Source organism: Pipra filicauda, unplaced genomic scaffold (assembly GCF_003945595.2).
Source record: "Pipra filicauda isolate LSUMZ 115617 unplaced genomic scaffold, ASM394559v2 scaffold6_size6359152_pilon, whole genome shotgun sequence".
Lineage (NCBI taxonomy): Eukaryota > Metazoa > Chordata > Aves > Passeriformes > Pipridae > Pipra > Pipra filicauda.
In genome coordinates this window covers 2,995,384-3,007,392 of record NW_024104865.1, presented here as the reverse complement: position 1 = coordinate 3,007,392, position 12,009 = coordinate 2,995,384, and the positions used below count along the sequence as shown (strand labels likewise).

The following is a 12,009-nucleotide window of genomic DNA, read 5'->3' as shown; positions in this document are numbered from 1 at the left end:
GCCATCTAGCAGGGCCAGGGGTGACTGGGCGCTCTGACTGCTGCGACAGTGCCAGGTTTTCCTTAATTTACAGTTTGGAAAAGAAATGCTTCAGGTTGGTAAAAGGCACATAAGGGTCTTGGCCTAAGCACGAATTGCTCTGGAAAATCTGAGCAATATCTTTTTTTCCACTCTCAAGTATTTAAGGGACACGATAATTTACATCCACAGTTTTAGCTGGTGCCTTTTCTTTATACTCAACCAAGTTGCTTCTGCTACTAAAGAAAAAAAAAGATTAATAATTATACTGTAATATAGACTAACCTCCCTGCTAAACTAAAAAGCATAAAACCTCTTTTCAGGCCACAAATGAAATTACACTGGGCTGAAGGCACAGGAACATAGTAAAAAGAACCTGAGCAAGCAGGATAACTGTAAGCAATGAGAGCTCATTTTGAGTAATACACAGAAATCCTTTGTTTAGCCCTGTAGATACATAGTTGGAAACGCAGTGTAAATCTTTCATGGAAAAGCGCATTGATAAAATAACACATAAATTTAGCTATGGCTCCTCTGTAAATTGATGAGACAACTGGTTTGCTTCACATTTTCAAACACACAAATGGGAGGGCAGAGCTGCTGGGGCTCCATGGCAGACGCAGTGCAGAGGACTAGAAGCAAAGGGTTGTTGAGCGCCATGCAGTTAAGGGGTCAGCCTGGTACTGCAGGAGGATTTAGTCCTAAATATAGCAAGGGCTATCCTGGGAGACAAGAGTGGGCTGCCAGGAGTCTAACACCATATGAGCAGCTTTAGGTTTTGAGAACAATGATCGTGGCTAAGAGGCTGATTCTCTCAATATGGGCCAAATCCTGGCTACTGGCAAAAAGCCCAAGTGAAAAGGTTTTGGCTGGGGGGAGGGGGCAACCTCCTGTAGCATTTGGGAGACCGGCATTTCTTTTCCAAACAATACAATATGTAGGAGTTGCAGCAACGAAGATGGAGTTTTCCACTCCTATGCATGCTGTGGTACAGCTATGAGATGTAACTACTTAACCTTTTGGTCAACACCCTGACACTTGCAGGCTGTCTGCAGCTTCCTCTTTGTTTTCTCTGTAGAAAATCCTGCCAAAAAGATTAACTGTGCCATGGAGAGGAACACACAGAGTCCCTCATGCAGCAGAAGGAAATTCTATTGCAGTTGGGCAGTCTATGCCCCATAGGAGATGGTGACAGAGCAGGATACAACCCTACAGAAACAAGCAGGATACAGCTTCTGAGTAAAGGTGGCTATGCTGAGATAGGGAACACCAGCCCTGCTTGGATGCCTACCTAGAGAACATGAGTTGGATATATAAACAGTTTTCCATGTCTCATCAACATCTGGGCTGTAAGATATCTGCTGCTATATCATCTTGGATTGCCTTTAAATGGTTGAGCTTAAGCTCATGGAGTCTAAATGTGTATCGAAATCTTATAACTGCCAACGAACTCCATCCTGACAGCCCACATTCATACCTGCTGTGGATTGAGAAAGGAAGATCTGAAATGCATTGCTGATAAATCTTCCCAGGGATTTTTGTTTTAATTTTTAATTAGAAGTGTGAACACTTAAAAGAGCTAACAACCCCTTAATAAAATTAAAGACTACAGTGTTCCTGCAGCACATGGGTTTGGCAGGAAGGGACCATACCCCCATCCTCCATTAGAATTGGACTCCTGGAGTCCTGGCTTCTTGATTAGAAAAGGATGCACTTGCAAGCACTTTCACTTCCTATCTGGGAGAAACAGAATAGCATCAGCAGCTTCCTGACCTGAAGAGGAAATGTTCTTGCTCTAGATCTGACATGCAATTGTTTCTTGCTTTCAAGAAGCACAATGCACGCTACTGGCACAAAAGTCCCAGAATCTGAGTGCTGAATTCAATTTTTTAAGCAAGACAGAGACTCTCCCATGTAATCCATTTAAAGTTATTTTTGGAGGCACACTGGGGCACTGTTAATGCTCATGCATGTAGTTCTAGATAGCTTGGCAGGACCAGCACCCTGAATAACAGGCAGACTATTGTCCTGTGGGAATATGCTGACTGTTCTTGTCACCCCATTTCCATGATCTTTCATTTGGAGAGATCTGCTGCCTTCCGTCACTGTGTGTGCAAGGAAGGAGCTCACCCGTGACTTTTTCCTGGCCCTTTTTCTGCTTGTGTGTGACAGAAGGGCATAGCATAGACAGTAGTTTGATCCCTGATGCCTTCAGAGACAGAAAGGCTGGATGTTAGGTGTTTTTCATATAACATGACTACTAAACCACAAATTAAAATGGAAGGCAAAAGATAAAAGAAGTACGTTCTGATGTGTGGTGCACAGGTACATTTTGAAAGAAACAAAAAACCCCCAAAACAAAACAGGAAAGTAACAACACAGTATCTGCTCCTATGTAAATCTCTGCTTCAAGTCTTTTGTTTCCTGTTTTGTGCAGAATCAGACGCACCACATAAACCTCCACCATCACCTTCCTGGTTTTGCTCCAGACACCTAACTGTTCTTCTGGCTTTATTTGTGGGGCTCTGGCTCTTGATTTGAGATTCTGTTTGGTTGTAGGTTGTTTTGTGAAATCCACAAAGGAAGGAGCTTGCATTTTTGCTTCTAAGTGTAACAAATACACAACTGTGAGACTTTGCGTGTTTTCTAGAGTCACCGTAAACCAAAGACAACTGGAGTGCAGTGTAAGAATAGATTTTCTCCTCCAGTCCCACAGAATCAGAGCAAAGGAGGAGAAGAGAAAAAAGGTCAAGTCCTTGTGCACTCCCTAACCTCCACAGGAAGGTCCAGGATGTCAGAAGCTTCCAGGAACCCTGGGCACACCATCCACGTATAAATACTGATGCAGTGCAGCAGTGCTTTCAATTCCCTGTAGCGCAGGTGCCAGCAGCACTGAGCAGCACTGGCTCAGGTGGACTTGAGCCCCCTTTCCAGGAAGAGCACCTGGGGCTGCCCCATACCTCCTTGCTGGCTGCCTGCACTGCCCACTGGAGCTGCTTTGCTGTTATCCTGATTCTCCACGCTTAGTCACCATCCTTTACAGGCGTGCATGTAACTGGGGTGACTGGGTGAAACTTTAAGAAAATAGGAATAATGTTTCGTCAAGTTCTTAATGAAAGATGATACAGACACACAATGAACGATTATTTCCACATTTTCCTTCCATGCTGTTATTTTGCTCAAGACTTACAAAGAGTTCTGTATGCCTACTGAATAGGCACCAGACACACACTACTCTACATGCTTGCTTTCACATCCTGTGCACGCTTGAAAAGACAAAGTCAGGAGAAGAAAAGTCACCCCTCATCTTCCCTTCTTGGTAGAAAATGACATTCCACTTCCAAGAGATCTTTGCTTAAACCTGGAGTTTGGTTTTGAATTCAACAGGATCCTGTCAAGTTCTGTCAACACTCCCAGCTTCCTGACCAAACCAGAATGCGAGATGATGACTGCTCACTGATGAATCCTGCAAGGACTCGTATCTCTATCACAGTCCAGAAAAAACTGAACCAACACCAGGGACAGCTGAGAGCATGAACTGGGCCCAAATCTCAAATCTCAGATTAAGTTTAAGGAAGAAATTTTTTACAATGAAGGTAGTGAAACACTGGAACAAGTTGTCCAGAGAGGTGGTGGATGCCCCGTACCCTGGAAACATTCAAGGTCAGGTTGGACTCTGAGCAACTTGAAGTAGTTGAAGATGTCTCTGCTCATTGCAGGGAGTTGGACTAGATGAATTTTAAAGGTGCATTCCAACCCAAATTATTCCATGATTAATATCTGGGACAGGTAAATTTCTGGTTTAAGCTGTCTGCAGTTTGGCATTATAGTCTAAATTTGTTCTGGAATTAGCCAAGGATCTGCAAAGTACAGTTAAAATCCCTAACTGAGCCTTGATTAGAACTGAATTTCTCTGCATCATCTTAGCTGATTAGTTCATGTAAAGGAATGTCAATCTAAAACTATTTTATTTATTAAAGAATAAAAATAAACAAAGAAAACAGGAAAGCAGTCCAAAGACAACTTACCTTACTTGACAGTACCTGGGTCTGAAGCCTACCAATAAACGCAGACTAAATGTCCCAAAAAACATTACTATGAGGAGACATAATGCATTCTTGTGATACTAGCTCTCAACACCAAGGGACTGAGGAAAGGATTAAAGACTTTCTGAAGGCAGAAAGACATTTCAGGGGAGGCATGGAGATGTTTGATGGGGGTACAGGGAGAATGGCTAAAAAACTAATAACATGTTGTACAGATAAGCCACAATTGTCACACTCACAGCTCTATGTTTCCATGTTAAAGATTAATTACTTTGGCTGTCAGCAGCTTCATTAGCCAAAAGAGGCCATTCAGATGGACCCAAACCTATTTACTTTCCAGAGCTGGCAGTGCCTGTTTCATATTGCGGGTCCCCACATTGGTTGTTCACTGATGCTGATAACTCCTGTGGGAGCTTACATCTTGCTAAGTACTTCAGTGTTTAATTGAACTGACCTTTCCTGACGGTGCCCCTTGTATTAAAAGCTGCTTTACTCCCCAGTGAAAATGGTTTGATAATCATAATATTTTACTCAGAGGACAGTTGTTTAAGAGCAGAAAATAATCAGCTAAATTGGTAGGCTCCCCTCTGGAGGGGCCCAGCACTAAAATGACAAAAGGTGCTGCAGATCAAGAGAGCTGGCAGAGCTGATGATCAGGACAGAGCTAGGAGCTGTGCTGTGCTGCTTGAGGATCGGGGATGCCAACAAACTGGAGAGCTGGGGGGAGGTGAGTGCAGGTTGAGTCAGTACAGCATGCTATGCTCAGAGCCCAGGCGTGTTGGCACGGCTTGAGCGGGGCACGGGATGGGCAATGCCACATGTGGGAGACACAGCAAGAGGGACAGTTCTGTGCAAGCACAGACCTGGTGCAGGACTGCAGAGTGCAGCAGCAGTGAGGGACTCACAGCAGGGCAAGTATCTTAAGCTGAGATGGGGAAATGGCAAAATAAACACTTGCTTCTGTGGTACAAGAATCCATCTTAGAGGTCTGTTTGAGATAATAAATGCATATCAAATTCAGGTTTGGATTAGGAGCCCTTTGAGGACTGAGATTTGGAGATGAGATTTTCTTAAACAGAGGAACCATTTGCTTTCAGACCATTAGTGGCCTGGGGACAAAGAGGTTTGAAGTGAGAGGCATGTTTTCTGGAGCCCCCTTTTCTCCCTGTTTTCTTCTCACTACTTGTCTTACCAGATGGTTGAACAGCATCTGGGAGAGCTTTTTGGGGCTTGCAGCCAAGGTTGTGCAAAGAAGCACATCCATGTAGACGTAGCTGGAAACACAATGTAAATCTTTCATGGAAAGGCACAATGATAAAGCACCTGATAACAGACAATTCTTTGTTTTCAACTTACTGTGATAATGCATTTGCTCACCTCAATGTGCTCTGCTACACCTTCTCCTTCCCAAGGACAACAATGTGTTCATTTCCAGACCTTTTTATACAGAACTGGCATTTTGTGGTCTCTCAAATGAGGACTGCAGTGCTACATCACCTTCTACTATTTTTTCACTGCAGGAGTAACAATTTATTTTTTTTAGTTCAGCTAACATTTTTCTTTCCTCTTAGTGTCTCAGAGTCGCAGGCATTCAAAGAATGTTCTGTTGAGTAGACTAAATTTTTTCTTGTTCTTTATTTACAACGACATTTCAGTTGTTTTCCTCTTTGTGCTAAAGCTACATAGGACAGGACAACACTCATTTTCTCTCCAACTGGGAGTGTTTTGACTGGTTGTGTCTGATTGAGCCCCTAGGAATGTGGGATGTGTGGGAGCTCCCATGGGCTCCTGGTGCCAGGTTGCCAAGATAAGGCAGCTGCTGCAGATTTGTAGACAAGAGCCTCCAAGTAGACAAGAACCTCCAAGGTGGCAGGGGTGAGCTGGGGGAGACACCAGGACAGTATCTGGGAGATTTAGAGTGCGCTGGGGTGACCTACATTGGGTCCCATGAAGTGGATGTGCAAAAAAAATTGTAACCTCTCCTGGATGAGCCAGTAAAAGTCCATATTGCTTCAGCTCTGTCAGGGCACTACATCCTTCAGCAGTGTCCTGCTTCTTCCTGCTTTTGTTAGACAGATTTTCTCAGCTATCTGATCAAGCAGTCACAAACAGCTTGCTTGGCCCTTGGAGAGTTACCCTTGGAGAAGTCCACTGCACATGAAGGTAACTGGGCTCACCTTCCATTGTGCTACCCTCTCTTGGCATAGACTCAAGTCTCCAAGATGACCACAGCTGGGTCTGAAGGTCTACCTTTGCCTCATACTTCTGTGTCCGTGAACCACAACAAATGAATTGAGGACATCTGTCAGCATAAAAATCCCCTGAAATAAAATTTACCCAAGGATCTAAAATTGCAGTTTAACTGCAAGGGCTCCAACTTGATTTTATCAACTTCCCTTTGAATGGCAATTACATTGTGAACTGATCAGTTCAAGCCTAAATGCTCTGTGTCTTCTTTTAACTAAATACTCATTGTCTAAATATCCTTCTTACTCTTAGTACTTCGACTTACCAATTTAATCAGTTCCCCCATTATTCACCTATCTGCTCAACCCTGCATTTTGCCATCATTATTTTTTTCAGGTGTTGTAAGGAGTTCTTGCTCATTATACTGCCAAGCAAAGAATACATCTTAGCCAGAATGTTTTCATACTCCTGTATTTCTCAGCTTAAAAAGGACATTTAAGTTGCTTGATATTCACAGGGGATCTCCTTGAAACTTTGCGTACATTCCTTCTATTCTGGCCCCAAGGAACAAGACTGCATTCAGGAAAATACAGTAAATGATGCTGGTTTGAAAAATTCATTGCCTAACCTTGTATAAGTGGTCCACAACATCTCCCCTGAGATGGAAATATTTTGTTAGTGGAGTATTTTGAAGAACTGCCTTTGAATGCCAATTAAAAAATCCCCAAAAAACAGAACATAAATTCTTTTCATTTGCTGTTAGTTTTACTACATGCTTTGAAAAAAATGATTATGAGGAAGATATCTTTTATGTGTGTCCCTGGTAATATTTGTCAAATGATCTCTTCTTCCTTTTTCTTTTATAACAATTACAAAATTGTATTTTCACTTTCTCAGAAGGTTATGCAGCTTTATCCTTGCTTGTAACAGTTTTTTTCAAATTATCTATTTTCCTAAAGGCATTTTCCCTGTACGGTTTATCTGTAAAATTTCCCTGAAAAATCTGGGGCCCTTAGGAGGGAAGGATTAAGCACACTATGTTGCCTACTGTCCTATCATTACTCTAAGGCATTGTCTGGTGGACAAATTTCTTGCTGTGTTGGAGGGAGCTGCTGCATTTGGGATTTGATGGGGGAATATAATTATCTATAAGTAAATAAATGATAGAAAAAGAGTATTAGCCAGGATTTTGATATGATATCAGGCATTCTGTAAATATGTCTGAATTTGGTGACAGGGAGTACAGAGACACAAACTGAACTTTATAGCACTCTTTCATCTATGCTTTTTCTGAGACATAGCTCCAGCTTGTAGTGCCTTGCAGACTTGTAGATTTTGGAACATTTGTTCCCAGAGGAGCATTAGCCTGTTGTAACAGATAGATTCAACGAAAATATCATTTACCCAGCTTGAATAGATATCCTCAAAGTCACTTCAAACTGTGCATCTCCTTTACTTACAAGTGAGCAGTGACAATGTGATAGTGGAATATCACAGTAAAAATGAGAGTAGTTCTATAAAACCAAAATCAAACCTGTGCATCTTCATATGTATATCTCCCTGGGTCTTTGACATTTTGGCTTGTTTTCTCATAGCTGTGGGAATCCAGGTTGATAGCACTTTGGGCCCCAGGAGCTAGAAACTCTTGCCAGATTTCTTCCACTCTGGTGGTTACATCCTGTAGAGGTTGTTTCTTGAGATCTTGGACAGCCAACCAAAACCTGTACTAGGCAAAAATTAAAAGGGCAGAAAAGAGAAAAAGATAGAAAGCTAGGTAAGACATTGTGAATAAGCCTGGGCAGAGTCCCAAAATACAGACACAGAACCTAATCTCACATCTATCAGAATTCACAGAAGACTCTCCATTTAGCATGATTTCAGGGAGAAAGTGTGGTGTACTTTACACTTTAAGATGTGATACATTCTTATTCAAAGTGCTCCTGCAGAAGTGTCAGATTAGTTATGCAAACAGGAAGCCTCCAGAGCCATGCAGGTGGAGTAGGGGAGCAGGCTCTGCCTCCCACAGCCCCATGGCAATGTGCCAATGTGCTGGTCATTCCTGCCTGCAGGATCAGTCATCCAGAGGGGATGCAAAATGCAAACCAAACTTAATATTTGTATCATTTCCAATGTGAAGTTGTAGCAATGACACTTAGAGAAACCTTTTTTTTTAATATATTACTCGTAAACTGACCAGCATTCAGATGGATGCCATGGGAAGAGATCAGAGAATCACAGAATATGCTGAGTTGGAAGGGACCCATAGATGAATCTTGTTATGGCCATACTCCAATTTTCTTGACTAGGCCATGCTTATGGACTAAAATGAATTCATAAACATTGAGAAGATAATCTCTTTCATGGCTAAGGGCATAATCCACATCTTGATCTGTGAAACCAAAGGCCAGAGAATATTTTTGCAAGAATGACATGCATGTCTTTTACCCTAGGAAAAAGAAAAGGCATTTTGTTGGCAATGCTAATTTTATTTATTGTTGACAGAAATATGCTCTTTCAGATGATTAATTCAGAAGATGCATGGTACCCAGCAGCATTTTGCTTTGGTTAACTCTATCTTCCAGCAAGAAGGTATCCCTGGGGGTTATCTGCCGTGGGTACTGAGGTCCTACAACCGGGCTGAACAGGTACAATAGTGCTCTGGAGGGAGTGCTGAGGGCTACAGGGCAAATAGGTACAGAAGGGACCTTTGCAGCCACCTGCAATAACCAGCTCTTTCCTAGCCCCTGGCAAAGAAGCCCATTGTCCAGGGATGACAAGGGCAGGGTTCACCTTGGCTGCCACTACCCTGCACTGCTCTTATGCACTCACCTCTGCTTGGCACACTGTGCGGCAGGGACAGGGTTTGTCTGGGTCACTGCTTGTTCAGGGCACCTGCAAGAGCTGCACAACTTAGAAAATCCTGTGTCTCCCTTATAAACCAGTTGAACTTTCACTGAAATCCTGATTTCTCACCCCGAATGATTCAATGGTGCCAGCGTGCTGCCACTAAGGCAAATGTTCCTCCATGGTGGAAGGAGGAAGACTGTCCCAAACAAAAACCCTGATGGCAGTGAGGGTAGGTGGAGAAGCCAGCAGCCTTGTGACTTCTCTGCAACGAACCCATTTAGTCTGGTCACCTACATGCAGTAGAGGGAAACAGTCGATTGGGGAAAAAAAGACATCCACACTGCATGCAAGGCCAGGCTAAATCCTCCTTGCCTGTCTGCTGCTTCTCCCCTACCATAAGAAGGCCTAATGTCACAGCCCTGACCCACCCAAGCCAATTCCTTCATACGGTTTTCCCATCTCCCTGGCAGGCTGTCAGTAAAACGGACTGGGGTGCACTCAGATGCGGTGTCAGTACTGTGGAGTCATGTACTTGTGGTGCTCACATAGTGATATTTGGTTTTATGAACTGAAACAGAGTATTTGGGGTTGGTGCAGGTGTGTGCATGGTTGGTCCTTTTCCATCTATGAGATGTTAAGTGCACCTGGTGTCCTGCCTTGTTATTTGAACTGTGACACCCCACTTATCACATGCATGCCGAGAGTAAAGACTAGCACTCACACTGCAATAATCTGATGCCATATGTGGCTTCTGTTACTTGAAAATATTTTATCATTCAATTTCAGATGCAATGGGAACATGTGAATGTAGAAAAGGCATAGGAGAAAAGATGCTAATCATTGCAGAGTAGCTGGGACACTTCAGACAAACATTTGGCTATAGACAATGTTTTCTGCTGGCTTATCTTCTGCCCCTAGGAAGGCGGGCTGGGAAAGCACACTCGTGAGAGAACTGGGAACGCTGTGAAGTGACAGCTTGCCAGAACAGGAGCACCATCCATTTTAATAACCATTTGGCTCAATCTGAAAACCAACCAACCAGACCAACCTGACAGTAACAAGAACAAGCTCTTTTTACTGCAAGCAATTGTGAGTTCATGCCCAAGGCTGGATGTTCTCTTCAAGGCAAAGGGGAGTTTTGTCTTGGTAAAAATTTCAAAGCTATTCACTACAGCTGGCATCTGAAAATCAAGGAACATCAAAGAGGGGTACCCAGTCCCACAGCTTCAACTCTGAGGCAAATTCTCTGCCATAAGGATACATGCTGAAGCCAATGCATAAGAGCAGGGCTCCCTATGGGATTTACAGCATTTAAAAGAGAGAACCAGGTACTTCTGTCCAGGAAATGAGCAGATACACAATGACTGCGCTGGAATTTCTGCTCAATTATAAAGTGCAAATGCACTCCCTGAATCACTTCTGCAATTTCTGAAGTGCAAGCCCAACCCCAAATTCACAAGGAGTCGGAAGATCCTGCATTGCCTCCTCCCCTTCTGTAGGAGACAGATTTCCAGTAGACACCTCTTGCACAGGGCAGGGGAGGATTGAGATGTCCTTGTGTGTCCTCTCCGCAGGTGCTCTATAAGCAGAGAAGGACTGGCACAGGGACTGTCTGCACAGAGGGAACAGCAGCATTGATCACATGTTCTTCATCCTTTATAAAACAGCATGTAAGGTCTGGCAAAGGCTGATAATATGATGTCCTAGTGTTGTCAGTGGCATAAACCATTCCAGCCGCATCCAGCTTGTAATTAAACTGCTATCACTTGCAGAAGATATCTCATAGTGGCACTTTATCCTCCACAGCTCCCTTAAGGCACAGAGAGATCCTGAACCTCAGTACACCTGCTCTGCCTCCCAGCAGGGCACTGTAGAGTGCTTGGTCACTGCTGTTCACAGATGTCCCTCAGTGAAAAGACTGCTGGGGCAAGACAGGGAAGGTATGTTTTAAAACAATTAATTTTAAAACCTGATCAAGAGGCAAAATATGGATGACTCCAGAGACTGAGGAACAACTGACAAGATAAGGGCAGTATTGTATCCCCTTCTTGGGGGAGGACATGGTCCCTCTGGCTTGACAGTGAAATCACCAAGTCTTCAGTAGGTGGCTGGAATCTGAGCTCACACCTCTCATTGCCTCAGCAGCTCCATGTCAGTATCTGGTGCACTTCCCGTGTCTTGCACCTCTAGCCATTCACAAACCTTGTTCTCACTTCATTCACCAAGAGAAGTATCTTTTGAACATCTCAGTCGGGATGGGAAATAAATGAAAATAATAGGTATAAATCTACATGCAGCTCAGACAGGGACAAATATTCACATCTTTTTGTTGTTTAACAGCCAGATCCTTGGTACGGTGAGCCTGGCGTGGCCAAGACCAGCAGAAATCTGTCCTTGGTGGGCAAGCTGGGGGCGCAGGGCTGCTGCGAGGTTGTGTGCTGGGTCACAGGAGACTCTCCGAGGAGGCCGCAGTGTCGGTGGGGGCGGGGGCAAGCGTCCCGCAGGCCTCCCCCTCACCGTCCTTCCTCCCCTGCTCTGCTGTGCTGTGTTGTGCTGTGCTCTGCTCTCCTCTCCCAAGCCGTGCACCCAGCACCCACAGTGCAAGTCCCTCGCCCTGCTGCCTGTCCGTTCTCTGTGGCTGGAAAGCCCTTTATTCTCTGTATCTGGGCAGCGCCCTCCGCCCGCCGGCGACCGAACCCGCTCCCGCTGAGCCCCGGGCCCGGCGTGAGGCCGCCCCGCGCTCCATCCCCGCGGCCCCCGGCGCGGCCCTGCGGCGGAGCTGTGGCGCCGCCTGCTGGACAGGGGGACCCGCCCGGCCACGGCACTGCCCCGGCACCGGCACCGCAGAGCCGCTCCGGGAGCTTGGGCAGTGCCTGGAAACTGCCCGGGAAACGCTTTTTGTTCAGTAAAC

At 44.6% G+C, this 12,009-nt stretch overlaps 1 protein-coding gene across 8 annotated transcripts in view; it reads right to left on the bottom strand.

Annotated features, from left to right (window-relative positions):
- Positions 1-12,009, bottom strand: part of RGS6 (regulator of G protein signaling 6) — a 266,750-nt gene that overhangs the window by 37,264 nt on the left and 217,477 nt on the right. For all 8 annotated transcript variants that reach the window (XM_027749251.2, XM_039389088.1, XM_027749261.2 and 5 more), the window contains one exon: positions 7,786-7,972. In XM_027749251.2, coding sequence (XP_027605052.1) covers positions 7,786-7,972 — 187 coding nt within the window. The remainder of the gene's footprint in view (positions 1-7,785; positions 7,973-12,009) is intronic.